The following is a 16,288-nucleotide window of genomic DNA, read 5'->3' on the forward strand; positions in this document are numbered from 1 at the left end:
GCAGTATCCTGATGTGGATGAACAATTTTTAGGATATGCTTGTTGGTTAATATTTTGTAACAGACAAGTCATTAACCAATGAACATTTCGTGTCCTCAGTTCTAGAGTCACATACTCCTCTCAGCCTGGTTTCAATACAACAACTTCACTTCATTAACCAGTGGGTGGCATCATTGTGCTACAGGAATCTTTTATATAGTCTATTGTGTAGTCACTGAGGAGGACGTGCACACATGAAAACAATAGCTGGATAGCCTCACACAGAGTCAAAGGGCACTGAAGCATCTAGATTTACTTTTTTATAGTCAATAAAAAGGTTACTGCTTCACTGCTGTCTGATTGTGGACTTTGTGTTCACTGCTCGAATTGTATGGCTCAAACAGACATTAAACTGGACTGGAAGTAGCAATAATATTGTGTTGGATTACAATACTGCTTGTTACTATGTTCCAACATTATGCTATTTTCTTGTTTCCGTCAATTTTGATGGTGCTCTAACTTAAAAGGCTGATACAGCCAAAAGAGATTTGGTTCCCTTTTTACTTACTCATTCAAGATTAGAGGGAAATTGATGAGTAACTGGGCCGTGTTGTGGACATTACCGCTTTCATCCAGGGCCAAAGAGAAAAAAATATATAAATTGCTTTCTTGGTTTTTCAGCTTAACCTCGATATTTTCCTCAAGGTCCCGAAACTGTCTTGTTATAGGTCACTTGGAGAGTGCGTCTTTTTTCCCTTGGTGCATAATGCCACGGGAGAGTCCACCAAACACTCTTTGATAAATTAGATTTTGATCAAATCAGAATATGGGTTACTGTTTCTTGGGTTTTTGTGGAAAATCACAAAGCTGGTCTTGACTGCTGTATTCCTGAATGTGTAAAGCTTAGTAAAAACTCCCTGTTACTTGTGCAGCTTTGCTAGCACATGTCTGGTCCCATATTTCTCTGCATCTCTAGTCACGTAATGGAAATTCTGAACTGAAATACAATACACCTTAAATCCACCAACCTGCTTTCCACAATCTAAGTGCACACCTTTGCCTCTAACTCCAGTAAATAAATACTTAGAAGTCTATGTTTTCAAACAAAGTTGTTTTGTGATCTCCCACAAAACTGAAAAACGAATAAGTCATTGTCTAATTGGGAGTTTATCAAAGAATATTTTGGTTGAAATAGGACAAACTGAATGACGTATACTTATTTGGGGGTGTTATTGCATCTACATAATATTCCTACAGATCAGGTGTCAGCAGCTCACCAGGTAGAGTAGATGACCAGTATACCACAATTCTGCCCCAGTGGTTTGATGTTGTCTTCCTCCTTGCCTGTCTGCTTTACTGTCCTATATAGCAATGAAGGTTTAAATGCCTAGAAATAAATCTAACATTGCTGCAAATCAAACTTTAGCCAAGCCCTCACCCAAAAGGAAATTGCTGTCCATTCATCAAGTATCTGTGGATGTTGAGATCAAAGGCCAATGAGATGAGAACTGTGAGACAATTTGCCTGCTATAGGCAATATCAGATATCAAAAACATCAAATCTTGGACAGTGTGTCTGTTGCTGAGATTAAGGGAACTGAGTCCTGGTTTAATATTATCCATTTTACTGGCAACATTGAACTGTTTCTTATGCCTTATATGGCTTACAGGTGGGTTGCACAATGACTGAAGTTATGTCCTGGGTTAATGATCTTCTTGAAAACACTGTGTTAGTAACTTATTTAAATGCCTAATATAACAGCACCCTCTGGTGGCTGTGTAGTGCATTAAGTGTAGGGTTTGTAGTGAGACTCAGGAGTGTACTTCTATGTGAAGAAAGGAATGCAGTTAGTTAGTGTGACAGAAGAGGATGCTTTGGATAGAGTGAGATGGAGGCAGCTGATCTGTGTGGCAAACGGAGCAGCTGAAAGAATAAGAAGGCATTATTTACTTTTCCAGAAGCATCAAATCTTGCACATTCAAAACCCTAATGTTGTTGGGGTGGTGTAGTTGTAAAACGTTTAAAAAACATTGCAGCTGTGAGGCCACTACAAACGACAAAAGTTTAGAAACAAAAGAAGCTTTGAGAGAGGTCTGAGGTAGACAACAACGAGACATCCAGGCCAAGGTGTTTCAGCAAGCACTGTGTCAATGCCTGTTTAAAAGTTACAAGAACGTCTGCTACAGTAGTCATATATGATCTGTTTTCCTATTCGCAGTGTGAGGATGAACATCTTTTTGCTCACATAAAGTACATGAGAAATACTTGCATTTGGTTTTGTGCATTGTCATCAAACTCACTGCAAGCATTTTAAATGTTTTAATAGAAGCAGCAGTGGCTGACTTTAACTTTCATGTAGACATTCAGGATTCAATGTCTGGAATTCAGGGATGAAAACAAAAGAAAAACACTGAAAACTTAGCTTATTTCCAAGGGCTGCTAATGATTTGTCCCCAAGATTAGAGGTGGGTATCGTCATTGATTTCTATAACTCATTTGATTCTGGTTCACAAGGTCCCAATTCAATTCAATTCAATTCGATTTTGATCGCATTATTCAAACTAAAATTTGAATTGGGAAATTGATTTTTTTAAACCCAGCCCTACCCAAGAGGATTACAATGGATAATCATTGCCTCTTTGAGTTAATTGCTGGTACATCGGATGAAAAATGAGGGAGGCCTCAAGTTTCACCTCAAATCAACAGATAGATGGTTGAAACTTGGACACAGTTGGGTGTAGGGCTGGGCCATATCATACCGTTCACGGTAATACTGGTATAATGTTGGGCAACGATAAGAAAATATAATATCGCGATAGAATATGGGTAAAACGCGCATGCGCAGTGCCTTTGTTTTCATACGCACATGGCGGAAAAAGCATGGCGCCGACTGAGAATGAGAAGGGTGAAAGTGGATCGTTGAATGAAACGGATGAACCAGAATTGGTTTGTAAAAATGCTGCAACTTCAGTGGTGCGAAACTGGTTTGGCTTTCATCCGTCAGATACACAACAAAGCACTATGTTTGGTAGAGCATGCTAGCGGGCCGTCGTTATTACCGTATTTTTTGGAAAATACGGCACACTTAAAATCAATCCTTTGATTTTTCTGAAAATCGACAGTGCCCCATATAATCCCGTGTGCCTTATGTATGAATTATGGTTGTGTTTACTGACCTCGAAACGATTTTATGTGGTACACGGCGCTCGAAAATCTGTCAAATGTTTCAGTACGACTTTGCTAAGCTACGAACCCGCACCGCTTGATGGATTGTCGGAGTATTACGGCTATCGTAGGCAGCAGCCTCGCGGAGTGATACGTACTGTGCTTCAACATAATATAAAGTATTGTGTGTGTATAACCTCTTTTTAAGTTTTGTGGATATTATACATGGTTATGCTGAGGATATGTCGGCCAATTTCCACTGGAAATGCCTTTTGGTTAAACTGTCAGCAAGGAATTTGCACTGTTACATTTTTATATAACTTTAATGCACATAAGAAACAGCTGCTTGTTTACGTGAAAATACATTGATGGGGTTTTTTGCACTAATAAAGTTGTGGAGTTGTAAAGTATTTTGTCTAGTGTCAATTATATCGTCAGTTATATCGTTATCGCAAATTTTCAAATGTATATCGTGATAAATATTTTTGGTCATATCGCCCTGCTCTAGTTGGGTGTTACAACAGGAAAATGATCCCAAACACATGTATTTAAATCCTATTTAATGTTATGTTATTTATTTTAAAACAGTATTTAAAATCAAACAAATGTCACAGAGATTACAATGGTGATGATCATTCCTTTATTACATTCATGTTAAGATGAATAAGACAGGAAGTACAGCCATCTACAAAATACTGACACAAATCAACCTTTGCTTAAGCCCTTGCCTCCTATTTAACAAATAATGTCAAATAAGTTTAAAGAAGGAAAACAATGATGTCCACAGACACAGATAGTTAAAGCCTGAATAGCAAAGATACATGAGTTAAGAGCTGCGAGCCTATTACTGATTACATTTGCAAAAACAGCAAACCATTGACCTTCAAAATCCTAATGTCGCTGCTCCTGCTCCTGCTAAGGTTGTTGTTGTAGTTGTAGCTCCCACTGCTGTTGTCGCTCTTCTTCAGCAGCAGACAACTTCAGGATTAAGCAACACAGAAGTCCATTCATAATCAGGTGACAGTTAGTGAAAAACAAAACATTCACATAAATTGCATCGTACTCGTCTGTCACCTTCCTGTTGTCAGTGCTATAAATTAAGCATTCAAGAATAAAACTGGGTAAGAAAACAACTAAGAAAGTGCACATTGCAAGAATCCCAATCAGGTCCTTCTCTGTGGCAGCAGAAGGTAATTCAGGTGGCACTCTAAATTTTGCAGCAATACCCAGAACCAATCCTAAAGTAAAAATTGCCATCATGTATGCTGCCCACTGGATGAAGAACGTATAAAATGGGATCAGAGTACACATGATTAAGTAAATAATTGCAAAGGTACAGCGTATTTTAGTTTCCTGTTGTGGGTTGCAGAGGTAAACAATCGAAAAATAGGCAGTTAGGAGATGGAAAATCACTCCAAACCATCGTGATATAAAACATATAAGAACAGTGTAGACACAGTATTTCAAGTTGCAGGCAGAAGCAGCCATCTGACCTCCCAAGATTATTGCTGTGATTACATTTATAATATCCATGGAAATCACAGAGATAAGAGGTCCGTGGATGTTGTGAACACCTCTGGAGTTGAATTGGTGGCATGAGTAGGGCATCCACCAGCTTCTTTTAAGAAGAACAAGTCCGTCACGTTGATACCAGAAGGCCCAGGTATAGGTGGCAACTCCGAGGAGGGTGTAACCCAGAAGAATTCCTGCACCCAAGTCAGGATTTCTCACAACACCCACAGTATTGTTGGATGATGTGTCTCGTCCATAGGACCAATCATTGATAAGACTTGTGATGTTCTCCATAGCTTTGTAGTCTTAATTAGCTTAATTAGCTTTGTGAGCATGCAGGAGGAGAAAGAAAAAAAACATCTAGATCAACACTTTCTCAAAGACATTAAATATTCACATGTAATACTGATCTGTTTTCCCAGTTACAGTGTGACGATAAACATCTTTTTACCTGTTCTCATAAAGTGCACTGGAACCAAAAACACTAATGGGAAATTTCTAATGCAGTGAATCTTTGGGCATCCTGTTTCGAATCACTGCAGGTGTTTTAATAGTGAACGACCTTTACCCTTAACTAGCTGTTGCTACCAACGTTCAACACCAAAAACTGCTTCAAGTTTTATGAAATCATTTTTTATTATTTACAGTGTGGCACAAATAACATGCGGTAGAGTGCCAGTTCTGTTTATTTGTGGTTCATCAACCACCTGTTACATACTCAACATTTAACCTGAAAGTCTAACTTAAGGAAGTGATTTTATTTCTGTTTCTTCAACACCAGAAAGCAGCTACCTAATCTTTACTCTCACAGAGTTCAATTATCTATTCTTAATAGTGCTGGAGACTGAAACAAAAAGGTTGTTTTCATTAGAAAAATATAATTTGAACAGTGTATCTTTGTATCAAACACTTATATATAACCTTCAGGATCGAAGGGAATAATAATGAGAAGGCACAACCTCGAACAGAGAAAAGAGCAACGTGTTTAAATCATTAAAAGCATTTTGTACTCATTGTTCCCATAAAAAAATAAAAGTCATGAAAAAAAGCTTAAAATTCATCTTACCTGATATAAAGAGGTTACTGTCCGCAAAGTAAAAGTAACAAGTGAGAAACATTACCTCTTTCAGCTGCAACTTTAGGGATATAAAGCAGATCATAAAACTAAGAATTCAAGCACATGCCCTCTTTTATTTCATCTAACCATCAGACTAGTCATAATCTATGCAGGTGCTTGTATCTATTGCATAAAAACATTAAGTTAAGTCCTGTTAAGTTAAATAGGATTAAGTCGAATGTTTAACTGATATGGCTCATATGATGTCAGTAATTTAAAAAGTGAGAAGATTGGGAAATCTTCAGATATAAGAGGAATATTATCATAAGAGAAAAAAACTAGAGCAGCATTTTATGGAATCTTTTTCTGACCTTTGTCTGCAGGTTATGTATTAACCCACTAGTATGGCACCAGTATCCCAGACCGGCCTGCTTCACAATAAAAAGAGTAGTAGGTAGGCTGGTTGCTCAGTTTAAGGAATACAGTTTGAATCACCTGTACGAGGGTAAAGACGCAGAGAAATACAAGAACTTGACGGACTCAGTCGGAACGCACATCTGAACCTTTACTAGCAAAGCTGCAAAAGCAACAAAGACTTTCTACAAGAGCTTCACACATCCAGGGATCGAACAGTCAAGTGATTTCCCACAAAATCCCCCAAAACCTTTAAACCATTCTCTGATGCTAAGTTTAGTTTAGTCTCCGAAACTAATATGACCTGAGAATGTGCCCCTCTCCAGGTCTTTGTATGTGGGAGTGAATTTGAAATCACAGAGTGGCTGGACTTTATTACACTTACTGAAAATTATTACATTTATTTAAGCCTCATTTCTATTTCTCACTGAACAAGCATGAAGTATTACTCTTTTTAGGAATGCTGATTGGATAGTGATTAAATGTTGCTGTTTTTATTATGTCTCATTACCGTGATACATTATGTCAATCAGTTCTTCTTGGTCACTTAAAATATCTTGACTGATGACTTCATTCATGACAAGTATGTTTGAAAAGCCATTTACAGTAGTTTAAATGCTGCCAATCCCTTTGGCACAAAACTAGCCCCTTCAGTTAATGTGCAATTAAATCTGACGGGCAGATAAATGCGTATTACTGTTGATTTTTTTTTTACGTGCTGCAACCTAGTGTTGCTTTGGGTGATGACATGGAGATAATTCCTCAACAACAAGAAAATAATTAGAAAATTATCGCACACATAAAAATCCACAGGCCAGTTACTCCTGTCCTCTTCTCCTTCTCATCCCTGTGATCATGGTGCAGATGTCACTGTGACATTATTAGAGATGGAGAAAGATGTGAAAAAAAAAAAAAAGAGGAGAGTAGAGGTTGTTTTCAATAAGTAGGAATTACTCAGCATGTGAAATTTAAACCTTTCATGTAATGTCTTCATTCATTTTAGAGCTTGAAAAAGTATGTTTCTCACAGGTTGCAGTAAAAGACCAGGCAGGTTAGTGCAGGCTAAGCTCGTTAACTCATTGCTTGTTGACACCTATTCATAGACACATTCAGGATTTGAATTTATTTAACATGTTAGCTTATACCGCTAATTCAACATTTTCATCTTTATATAAAGTTTTAATCTGAAACAGAGTTCAAAGCTGACCCCTCACACTAAACTTTTTTTATTTTCACAATGCAAAATTTCACTTCCATATTATGAGTTACAGCACCCTCAAGTACACAGAATTTGTCGAATTTGGACTGAAATTTTTTCTAATCACTTTCCCAAAGGTTATATTAGAAAATCATTTTAACACATAAGGAATCACAGGCAGAAGCCTGGTATCTAAAATCGAGACGTTTTTTTCATTGACCAACCACCTAACCCAGATGTTGATACAGTATCACAACTGAAATTATCAGTTGATTATCAAGTATGTAAACATCCAGTGGTCACAACCAATGGTTATTTTTGTTATTCTACATCACAGACATTATGTAAAATATAAATGGTGCCGTTTTCCTATTGAAACTATGGTGAATCCCACTTACACTGATCAACTGCAATGGCTACAACTTCAGCAACATGCTGACACATGTTGAAAAGCAGACACAAAGTTGACTGAAAGCTTTTCACAGGGAGGCCCATTTACCTTCCAAGGAAATAGATATGGGGAATGATCACATTCAGGTTAAGGCTGAAGTCCACTTACCAGTGATCTAGGTCATTGTATCTATAGATAGCTTTCATAGTAGAGTCTGTCACCAAAGACTGCATGTGCGTACTTTTGTCTCTTTTATGACCTCATAACTTTTACAGTTTGGTCTGTTGCTTGTGATTTTGAGCTTTGTATCAATAATAAATCATTTAAATGTTTCCATCCAAATGTGCCTGTTTGTATCTGTCCTTTCCCCTTCTACAGTGTACACATCACATGGTGGTTCAAGATGATCGATGATTCTAAATGGAATTTCGTATATGTCCAGTAGTGATGAAATGCAGAAGAAACATTTATCTTATTTACTTTGGAAGAAACATTGGCAAGAAAGAAGTCTTGGCAATGAGAAAACATTGTAACTAGAAAGTTTACTATGTTTGGTGCTGTTTTTAATTTAAAAAAATCCTTTCATTGTCACAGTCGAGGAAGCTGACTGTCTGAAGTGAGGACGACCCAAGTGCAGACACGCGACAACAAAACTTAAACTTAACAGAAAATGAGCCGTTTATTAAAGGCTGGTTTTAACAGTACAAAACAAAGGGCAAAGGAGAAACTACACATTAACCTAAACTGGATGAACTAAGGCTAAATATTTTTTTTTTTTTAAAAACATGAACGTGAACATGGACATCTTATCATGAGTGCATTAAAATCCTAGAAAACATGGCATGAGCACAGCAGGACGACGGGACAGGGAATGACAGGAACTCAGAGATTAAATACACACAGGAGGTGATCAGGTGAAGTAGAAACATTTGGGGAAACAGCTGATTCGAATGAACATAATGACACCAGGAACTGGAAGAAAATCATTTACCCTGAGCAACATTCCTTTTCCTTTTAATGAAATGGGATTCACCTTTACCTTCCATTACATAATGAATTAACAAAAGTCACTGGTTTATCTTGATTTGGAAAGCTGAAAATTCTGATTGTCCAAATTTAGATCTTAAATGCGATATCTTGCAGTTGCCATTCAACATGCTGCTAGTAATACGATTACTATCTTGTGTTTGGATGGGGCCACTTGACACTCTGGGGCCAGGCTATTTATACATTTGAAAACTAATTTAAGAAACCGCAAATGATTGAAACACTTAAAACCAATAAATTATATTTCTTTAAAATGTGACAATGATGTCACCAAACAGATTTTTTTTTTTTTTTTGCATTATTTTTAAAGATTGAATATATAAGAATATCACATGTTGAACTCTAGATGGTGCTGCTTGGGTCCAAACTGTCATACAGAAACATGAGAGAATACCATGGAATGCATAAATAACTGAGCTGCTGAAGTAGGTATGTAATGCTGAATTAACTTAAAACAATTCAAATCAGCCTTAACCGTCTTTGAAATCTTCTTTACATGCTTATCAAATTTACACTGACACAGACAGCATTTAAGCATTTAGAGCATATCATTTAACTTGTAATTGTGTGAAATACTCACAAAGCTCTTAAAGCTTAAAGCACTGTCACCAAGCACTTGGTGAAAGTGGGAATGAAACTCTCTTTTAACAGGAAGAAAGTTCCAGCACAATCAAGCTGAGGGAGGAGCAGCTATCTACTGCAAATGGTAAGGGGTGATGGGAGGAAGGCAGGAAAAAAGGCACAGTGTGGAAGAGAGACAGAGATCAGACTCAGGCTCAACTTTATTATCATTCAGTTGTTTCACATAGTATGAAGGAAACACGGTTTCTTAGGTCTCAGTATTGCAACATAATTCCAAACAACAGATAAAACAGTATAAATAACTAAACTACATATTAAAATATACAAAAATAAATATAGATAAATATGGACCTGAACCCTTTCATGCATAGTGGTCACTACAGTGGACAGCTATTCAAAGGCTGTTTTCTTGTATTTGTGTCAGTGTTGATGGTATACTTGCACATAAACCACTACATTGGACACTGATCTGTCACTCCAAACCAAATTCATAAGTCAAAATGTATGCTGTCCACCTAAGTGGACATTTTATATTCACTAACCCCCCCTTAGAGACATTTTACTGGCAGACATTTTACTGGCAGACTTCAGCGGAAAGCCAGTATCATCATCAAGGACCCTGGACACTCACTTTTCCCTCCTTCCCTCTGGTAAACACTACAGGTCCATCGGGTCAAAGACAAACAGACTCAATAGAAACTTCTACCCCCAGGCTGTCAAACACACCCTACCTCCTCCCTGAGTGTAGAATAACTGCAATGCCAATACTCAGGGACATGACACTTTATTTATAACTGTATTTTTTATCTATACTATAATGCAACCAACATTCCTACCTCTTTAAACTGTATTTATTACAACCTTATTTATTATAGTAGCAACAGCATGTAATGACTAAAGACAAATTAAAATACTTAAGAAAAAAATCCTGATTGAGGTTGTCATGATTCATGCATGAAAGGATTAATAAAAAATACAGTACTGCAAAATGTGTGGCAGGGAACAGCAACTACTTCATGTGGTAGTGCATAGTGTAGGGTAAGCAGCGAACATCTGAAACAAGTATTGAGGGTTAAGGGTAAGCATATAAAGTATAGCAATCTGATTAGACCAGGGTAACAGTCTGGATCTTTTACCTTGATCCAGCACAGCCTCTTCCTGGTGGGCAGGAGAGTAAACCGTTTCATGTGCAGCGTGCATGAGGTCACGTAGGATACAGGTGGCTCTTCTCTACATCTGGTGATTGGCAAGCAGCCATACCACCCTGTGAGGTGGTAGGTTAGGACACGCAGGTATTGAAGGTTAATAACAGAACATAATCATTACTGATTAAATGCAAAGTGGTGTAAATATTAACATTTACACCACTGACAACACTTGTTGTCACAGTTTAGTTATGACCTGAGTTCAGATAACAGACACAGTTCAGTTACCTGAACTGAGTGGTGCAGCAGAAACCTCGGAAGCCTGACCTACATCTAACACAACACTGACAGGGCTGCTTCCCTTTATATATAGCATACATTATATACATTTGAAAAGCAACTCTCAAACACTGATATGCGCCCTCTACAGGAACCGGAATGACAAGATGCAACATGTCTTTGAACAGGAAAGAAAGAATAACAAATTTAAATCACTTTGTGCTTCTTATGCCCTTAAACATGAAAATGACCTGAAAGTCTTATCATCTATTTGGTAGATCATACACAGCAGAATACAAGAATATGGGAACAAAAACAAAACAAGGAACTGAATTTAACCTTGGTGATAATTTGTTGCCAGGATGACTTGCAAGCATTGTGTCTTTGAGCTGCATATCTGGGGCTGTAAAGTAGGTAATAAAACATGTACATGGCCTCTTTTATTTGCCTGTGACTTGTCATCAATCTACACACGTTTGCAGGTACTGCCTGAAAAACAAGACAAGAGCCCACTAAACAACAGCAACAGCTGGTTGGTGACTAACAGCTGCAAAAACAGCAGCACCAACGGAAAAGTTCATTATCGCTGTCATCAGTCAGAGTTTGTGCAGTGATTTAAAATACAGTGTGTACAAATGTTTAAGTTTTTTTCCACAAATGATAGTAAAGACACGACAGACAGCTGTGATCGTTATAGGGTACCTTCAACAACAGAAAACAAAGTGAAATGAATCTAAACTAAAGGTAGACCAGCTAAACAAACAGAGGATGATAAACAGACATTGCAACAAGGAACTAAGAAAAACTGAAGCTCAATGTACTGAAATAACAAGGGAGGGTAACGTGGGGAAAGCATACACAGCTGAAACTAATCATGCTAGACAAGACAATGGAAGCAAAACTAAGCACAGCACACACAAGATGAAAGACGGGATAAAATAAAACAGGAAGTAACTAAGTGGATTTACAAGCAGAGATTAAAAAAAGATTAAAAAAAACTTGACAAGAAGGCACAGGGAACACAAGGTGCCTATGATGAACAAAGGGCTCAATACTAAGACATTGGAACTATGAAAAACCACATAACTAAAAAATATGAAGACAATAAAAACTCAAACCATGAATAAAACTGGAACTAATGACTCAGATCTCAGAAGATTTAAAAAAACATGTGTTTCAAAGTCCAAACACAAAATGCTGGGTCAACGACCAAGGACCATGACGTTTACAACTCTTTACTGCTCAGAGAAAGTCATAAAGGAAGTTATTGTTCTTAAACTGAGGTGACATCATAGACATACCTCTGCACACCTACACATCCTCTAAATTGTCTAACCTAGAGCCATGTTTAAGATGATCATTTTACCCAAAGTGACCTATGCATGGGAACTTTACAGTCAGATATGTTTCTCAAATGCATTACCTGAGTTGAGGTTTTGATTTTTGACAAGCTCAGCATTCAATCTGGCTGATCTTGATCTTTTATCTCTATCGAGGGTGAAGCAAGAGAAAAATTTCCTTTAAATATCCACTGACAGTTGAAAACTGTTTCAGAGTAAAGTAAGTCATTTGTGTAGATTAATAGGGTGGTGACTGTGCTTTTATTCGACAGATATCACTAAAAAAAGTTTCCTTTATTTTTCCTGTGGGAATAGAGTGTTAGACGAGGGCCGTGCCCTCTTGTTTAATGCAGTTGTTAAAATGAAAAAAAGAATTGTTTTATACTTTATTTTCATTGTTCTTTTCTCTGTTAAGTGAGCATCAAATATGGCCAATGTTTATGAAAAAGACAAAAGTTTTTACATTTGTTTATTGAATGGAAGTTTTAGAATGCAAAGTGTGTAAAGTATAATGTTTTTCTCTATAAAAATAAATTACTTGCTTTTCTTTGATATACATTGGATTTAAAATCAAGCATTAACAGTGAGAGTACAATGATGATCTTCAACTCGGATTTTATCTTCATTACATTCACTGCAATATGAATATGACAAGAAATGCAATCTTCTAATTACTGCTGGAGATTAACTTCTAGTGAAGCCACCATCCCTCTTTAACAAATGAAGCAAAATAAGTTTAAAATAGAAAGTGATGTACACAGACAAAGACAATGTTGATGAGTTTGTCCAACATATCCATCTACGAACTCACAATAGTCTGGTGCAGCAATTTAATGTGAGTTTCGTCCATTATGTATAGTAAATACAGAAGCATCACGTCTCCAGCCCTGTTGTTGCGGTGGTTGCCATTGACGTTGTTCTGGTTGCTCCCACTGATGTTGTGGTTGTTGCCACTGACGTTTTTGAGGTTGTTGCCACTGAGGCCATTGAGTTTGTGGTTGTTGCGACTGATCATGTAGTGACTGTTGCCACTGTTGTTGCTGTTGTAGTTGCAACAGTTGTTGTGGTTGTTGCTGCTCTTCTTCTTCCTCTTCTTCTTCTTCTTCTGCACCAGCAGACAACTTCATGATTAAGAAACACAGGAGGCCATTGAAAATTAGCTGAAGGTTTGTGAAGAATAGAGCATTCTTATAAATTATTTCAATGTCAGAGGTGCCAATGATGTTGAATAGGCACTCAAGAATAAAACTGGGGAGGAAGACAACCAAGAAAATATACATGGCGAGTGTCGTGATCAGTTTCTTCTCTTTGGCAGGTGCAGGAGATGCAGCTGACAATCTGAAGTTTATAATGACACCCAAAGCCAACCCAATGGTGATAACTCCCAAAACGTAGATGGCCACCTCTTTTACAAATGCATAAACAGGGGACAAAACTAAAGTCAAAATGGAAATTACTGTAAAAAAATAGCACTGTTTGGATTCACTTTTTGGATGAATCAGGCACCAAGCAGAGGTCAGAAGATGTAAAATCACTCCATATAATCTGGTCAACAGCCATGCGACTGAAAGCCATGAAGAACTGCAAGAGATTCCACAGTCGGAGATATACTCAAGATATTCACTTCCTACAGTTATTCCCATGAAAAAATTTACAATATCCACACAGATCATATAGATAAGAGGACAGCGGATGTGCTTAATGAGCCTGCGCTGATAAAAGAAGACGCAGATATAGGTAACCAGGCCCAGCAGAGAGGTGAACAGAAGAATTCCTCCAGCCAAATTGTGGTCTTCATAAACACCTGCTCTGGTCTTCCCCATTATGTGCTGGTCTTAACTAGTTTTATCGACCTAATGGAGGAGAAAAAGTAAAAGAGAAATGTTTTAAACATTACATGACCACACATAACTTTCTATAATCTTTTCCACACCAGTGGAACATTTTATGTTAAAAGTGTTACGATGCAGATTGACAAAGTCATAAGAGGAAATATTTTATGTATAAAACAATGGTAAATATAACTATACAGCAAGGGTCATCCATGATGCCACTTGGACACAATGTGGCCATTTAAAGGTTAAATTCTAAAAAAAATTTCTCAATGCCTGTTGTGCTACTTTTAATGTTTTTGCTGTCATAATTAAATTCGACATATTTTGCAAATTAGCCTATAAAACAACTTACTTAAGACTGCAATATATCTGCTTAATACTTCATTGAAATCAGGAAAACTAAAAGTTATCCACAGCAAAAATATTAAAATCACCTCAACACATATTTTTTTTAAATTAACAAAACACATTCAACATGTTTTTCTTTTTATATCTTCACACAATGCATTATGTTCATTGACCAATTTTCTTTTGCATTGTGTAAAGAGAAAATTATTATTGATAAAACTGCAGAATTTTTACTTTTTCACAGATACAAATACTTTTATCAGCATTAAACGAATTAGAAAAGTAAGAAAACACTCACAGTGTACTCCTAATTGTAGGTACTGACCATCTGTTGCCAAGCAAAAGCTTCTGAGTGACAAACATGTCTCTTTGCTTCGTATATTTATGACTCTGAAGTGCCTTGTAAAACCTGTGGCACGTGATTTTCAAACACACCCACTTTTAACCAGTGACCAGAATTACAATAAAACAGAGTGAAGATGAATTTGCTTTGAAAGCAGGCAGCACTCTGAATGCACGTTTCTTTTGGGTGAAATGTGATCTAACTTTGGTCACATTTGTTTACAGTGAAACTTAATTTACTTAATTTTAATTGTGAGGGATTATATGATGTAAAAGATATAAATCATTTGCACTTTTTATACTTTTATTGAAGCCTGGGGAAATCTGCTGACAAAATATGAGATAAAAAAAAAGTCCAACATTTTATAAGATAATAAAATCTTCTTGCCACATTCATTCTATTTGCATTATGCAACATCCATCATGTGAAAAACAATGCCAGATGTAGCAAATATGATTGTAATCCTAGTCACGACACGTAACACATCGTACTTGAGATTTGTTTTTGAGTTTAAGTTTCATCTTCACTGTCATTCAACACCACCGAAGAGTAGTTTCCAGCTACAGTGATAATTAAAAACTCTATATGCAAATTAATAATTGATATTTTTTAACTTGACAAAAGGTTTGATAAACACTCAATTTAAAAAAAAAAACAACAACAACAACAATTATTTCATGCCTTAGGCTTTAAAGGGATTAAACATTGCTTTTGCCTGGAAAACTTTTTTGAGCCACTTTTGGGGTGGAATGCTCAAATAAAAACGGGTGGTGGTCATTTTCATGGTGGACACAGTTGGCTGGTTTGACCTGAAATTTCAGGATAAAGATTTAGTGATAAAAACTATCTAGTAATGTAAAGTATTTTTGCCTGATAATAACTACAAATATATTAGAGAAGCATGGCGCACAACATCATTGTATTTGCACAGCTGATGCTCATGACTCAGCTGTGTCTATGAGCATTAATCATGATCTTGCTCTTACTGGTCATGGGTTCTCTCCGGGTATTCCAGCCTTTTCCCACAGTCCAAAGTGAACGGTTGTGTATCACTCTATGTTAATACTGCATTGGACTGGCGACCTGTCCTGGGAGTACCCTGCTTCTTAACCCATATTGCTGGGATAGATTCCAGCTCCAGATCATTTGTAACCTTCACTAAAGCCTTTTCTGTACTGTGATGAGCTGTGAAACCTGACTAAAACTCAAATTCATGTAAACTATTCCTCTGCAGATGATCAGTTAGCTGTTTTAAAACTAGTCTTTCAAGACTTTTTGAGATAAAAAGTCTTGAGATTGGCCTATAAGTAGCTAGGATAGCTGTGTCAAAAGGCGACTTTTTAAACGGTCAGATTATTGCCACCCTAAAGGCCTGCGGTATGTAGCCTATTAATAGAGATAGATTGATCATATTTGAGGTTTAAGTGTTAATTAATAATAGGATAATTTGAACAGTCGCAAAGGCATGGGAACTAAAAGATGGAGGAGGAAGTTAAATTGATTGATTGAGCTGATTATTGAAGTTCAGAAGGATCAATAAGACAGAAGGACTCTAAATAAATATCAACAGTATTGAAAGAAGCTATACATAATGATACTGTCTCTATTCTGTAAGATGATTGTGAGTATTTTTTTCATCTAATTGTTAACCTT

At 36.9% G+C, this 16,288-nt stretch overlaps 1 protein-coding gene across 1 annotated transcript; it reads right to left on the bottom strand.

Moving 5' to 3' along the window:
- Positions 1 to 12,512: 12,512 nt before the first annotated feature.
- Positions 12,513 to 14,664, bottom strand: LOC120439029. The gene is made up of 2 exons (XM_039609683.1): positions 14,591 to 14,664; positions 12,513 to 13,962 (listed from the first exon to the last, which is right to left on the bottom strand). The coding sequence occupies exon 2, from the start codon at positions 13,930 to 13,932 to the stop codon at positions 12,940 to 12,942; it is 993 nt and encodes a 330-aa protein (XP_039465617.1). The 5' UTR covers positions 13,933 to 13,962; positions 14,591 to 14,664; the 3' UTR covers positions 12,513 to 12,939.
- Between the last annotated feature and the right edge of the window lie 1,624 nt (positions 14,665 to 16,288).

Source organism: Oreochromis aureus, linkage group 3 (genome assembly GCF_013358895.1).
Source record: "Oreochromis aureus strain Israel breed Guangdong linkage group 3, ZZ_aureus, whole genome shotgun sequence".
NCBI classification, from domain to species: Eukaryota; Metazoa; Chordata; class Actinopteri; order Cichliformes; family Cichlidae; genus Oreochromis; species Oreochromis aureus.

Excerpts from the sequence above, each read along its gene's own strand:
- LOC120439029 (XM_039609683.1), bottom strand. The coding sequence starts at position 13,932 with ATGGGGAAGACCAGAGCAGGTGTTTATGAAGACCACAATTTGGCTGGA.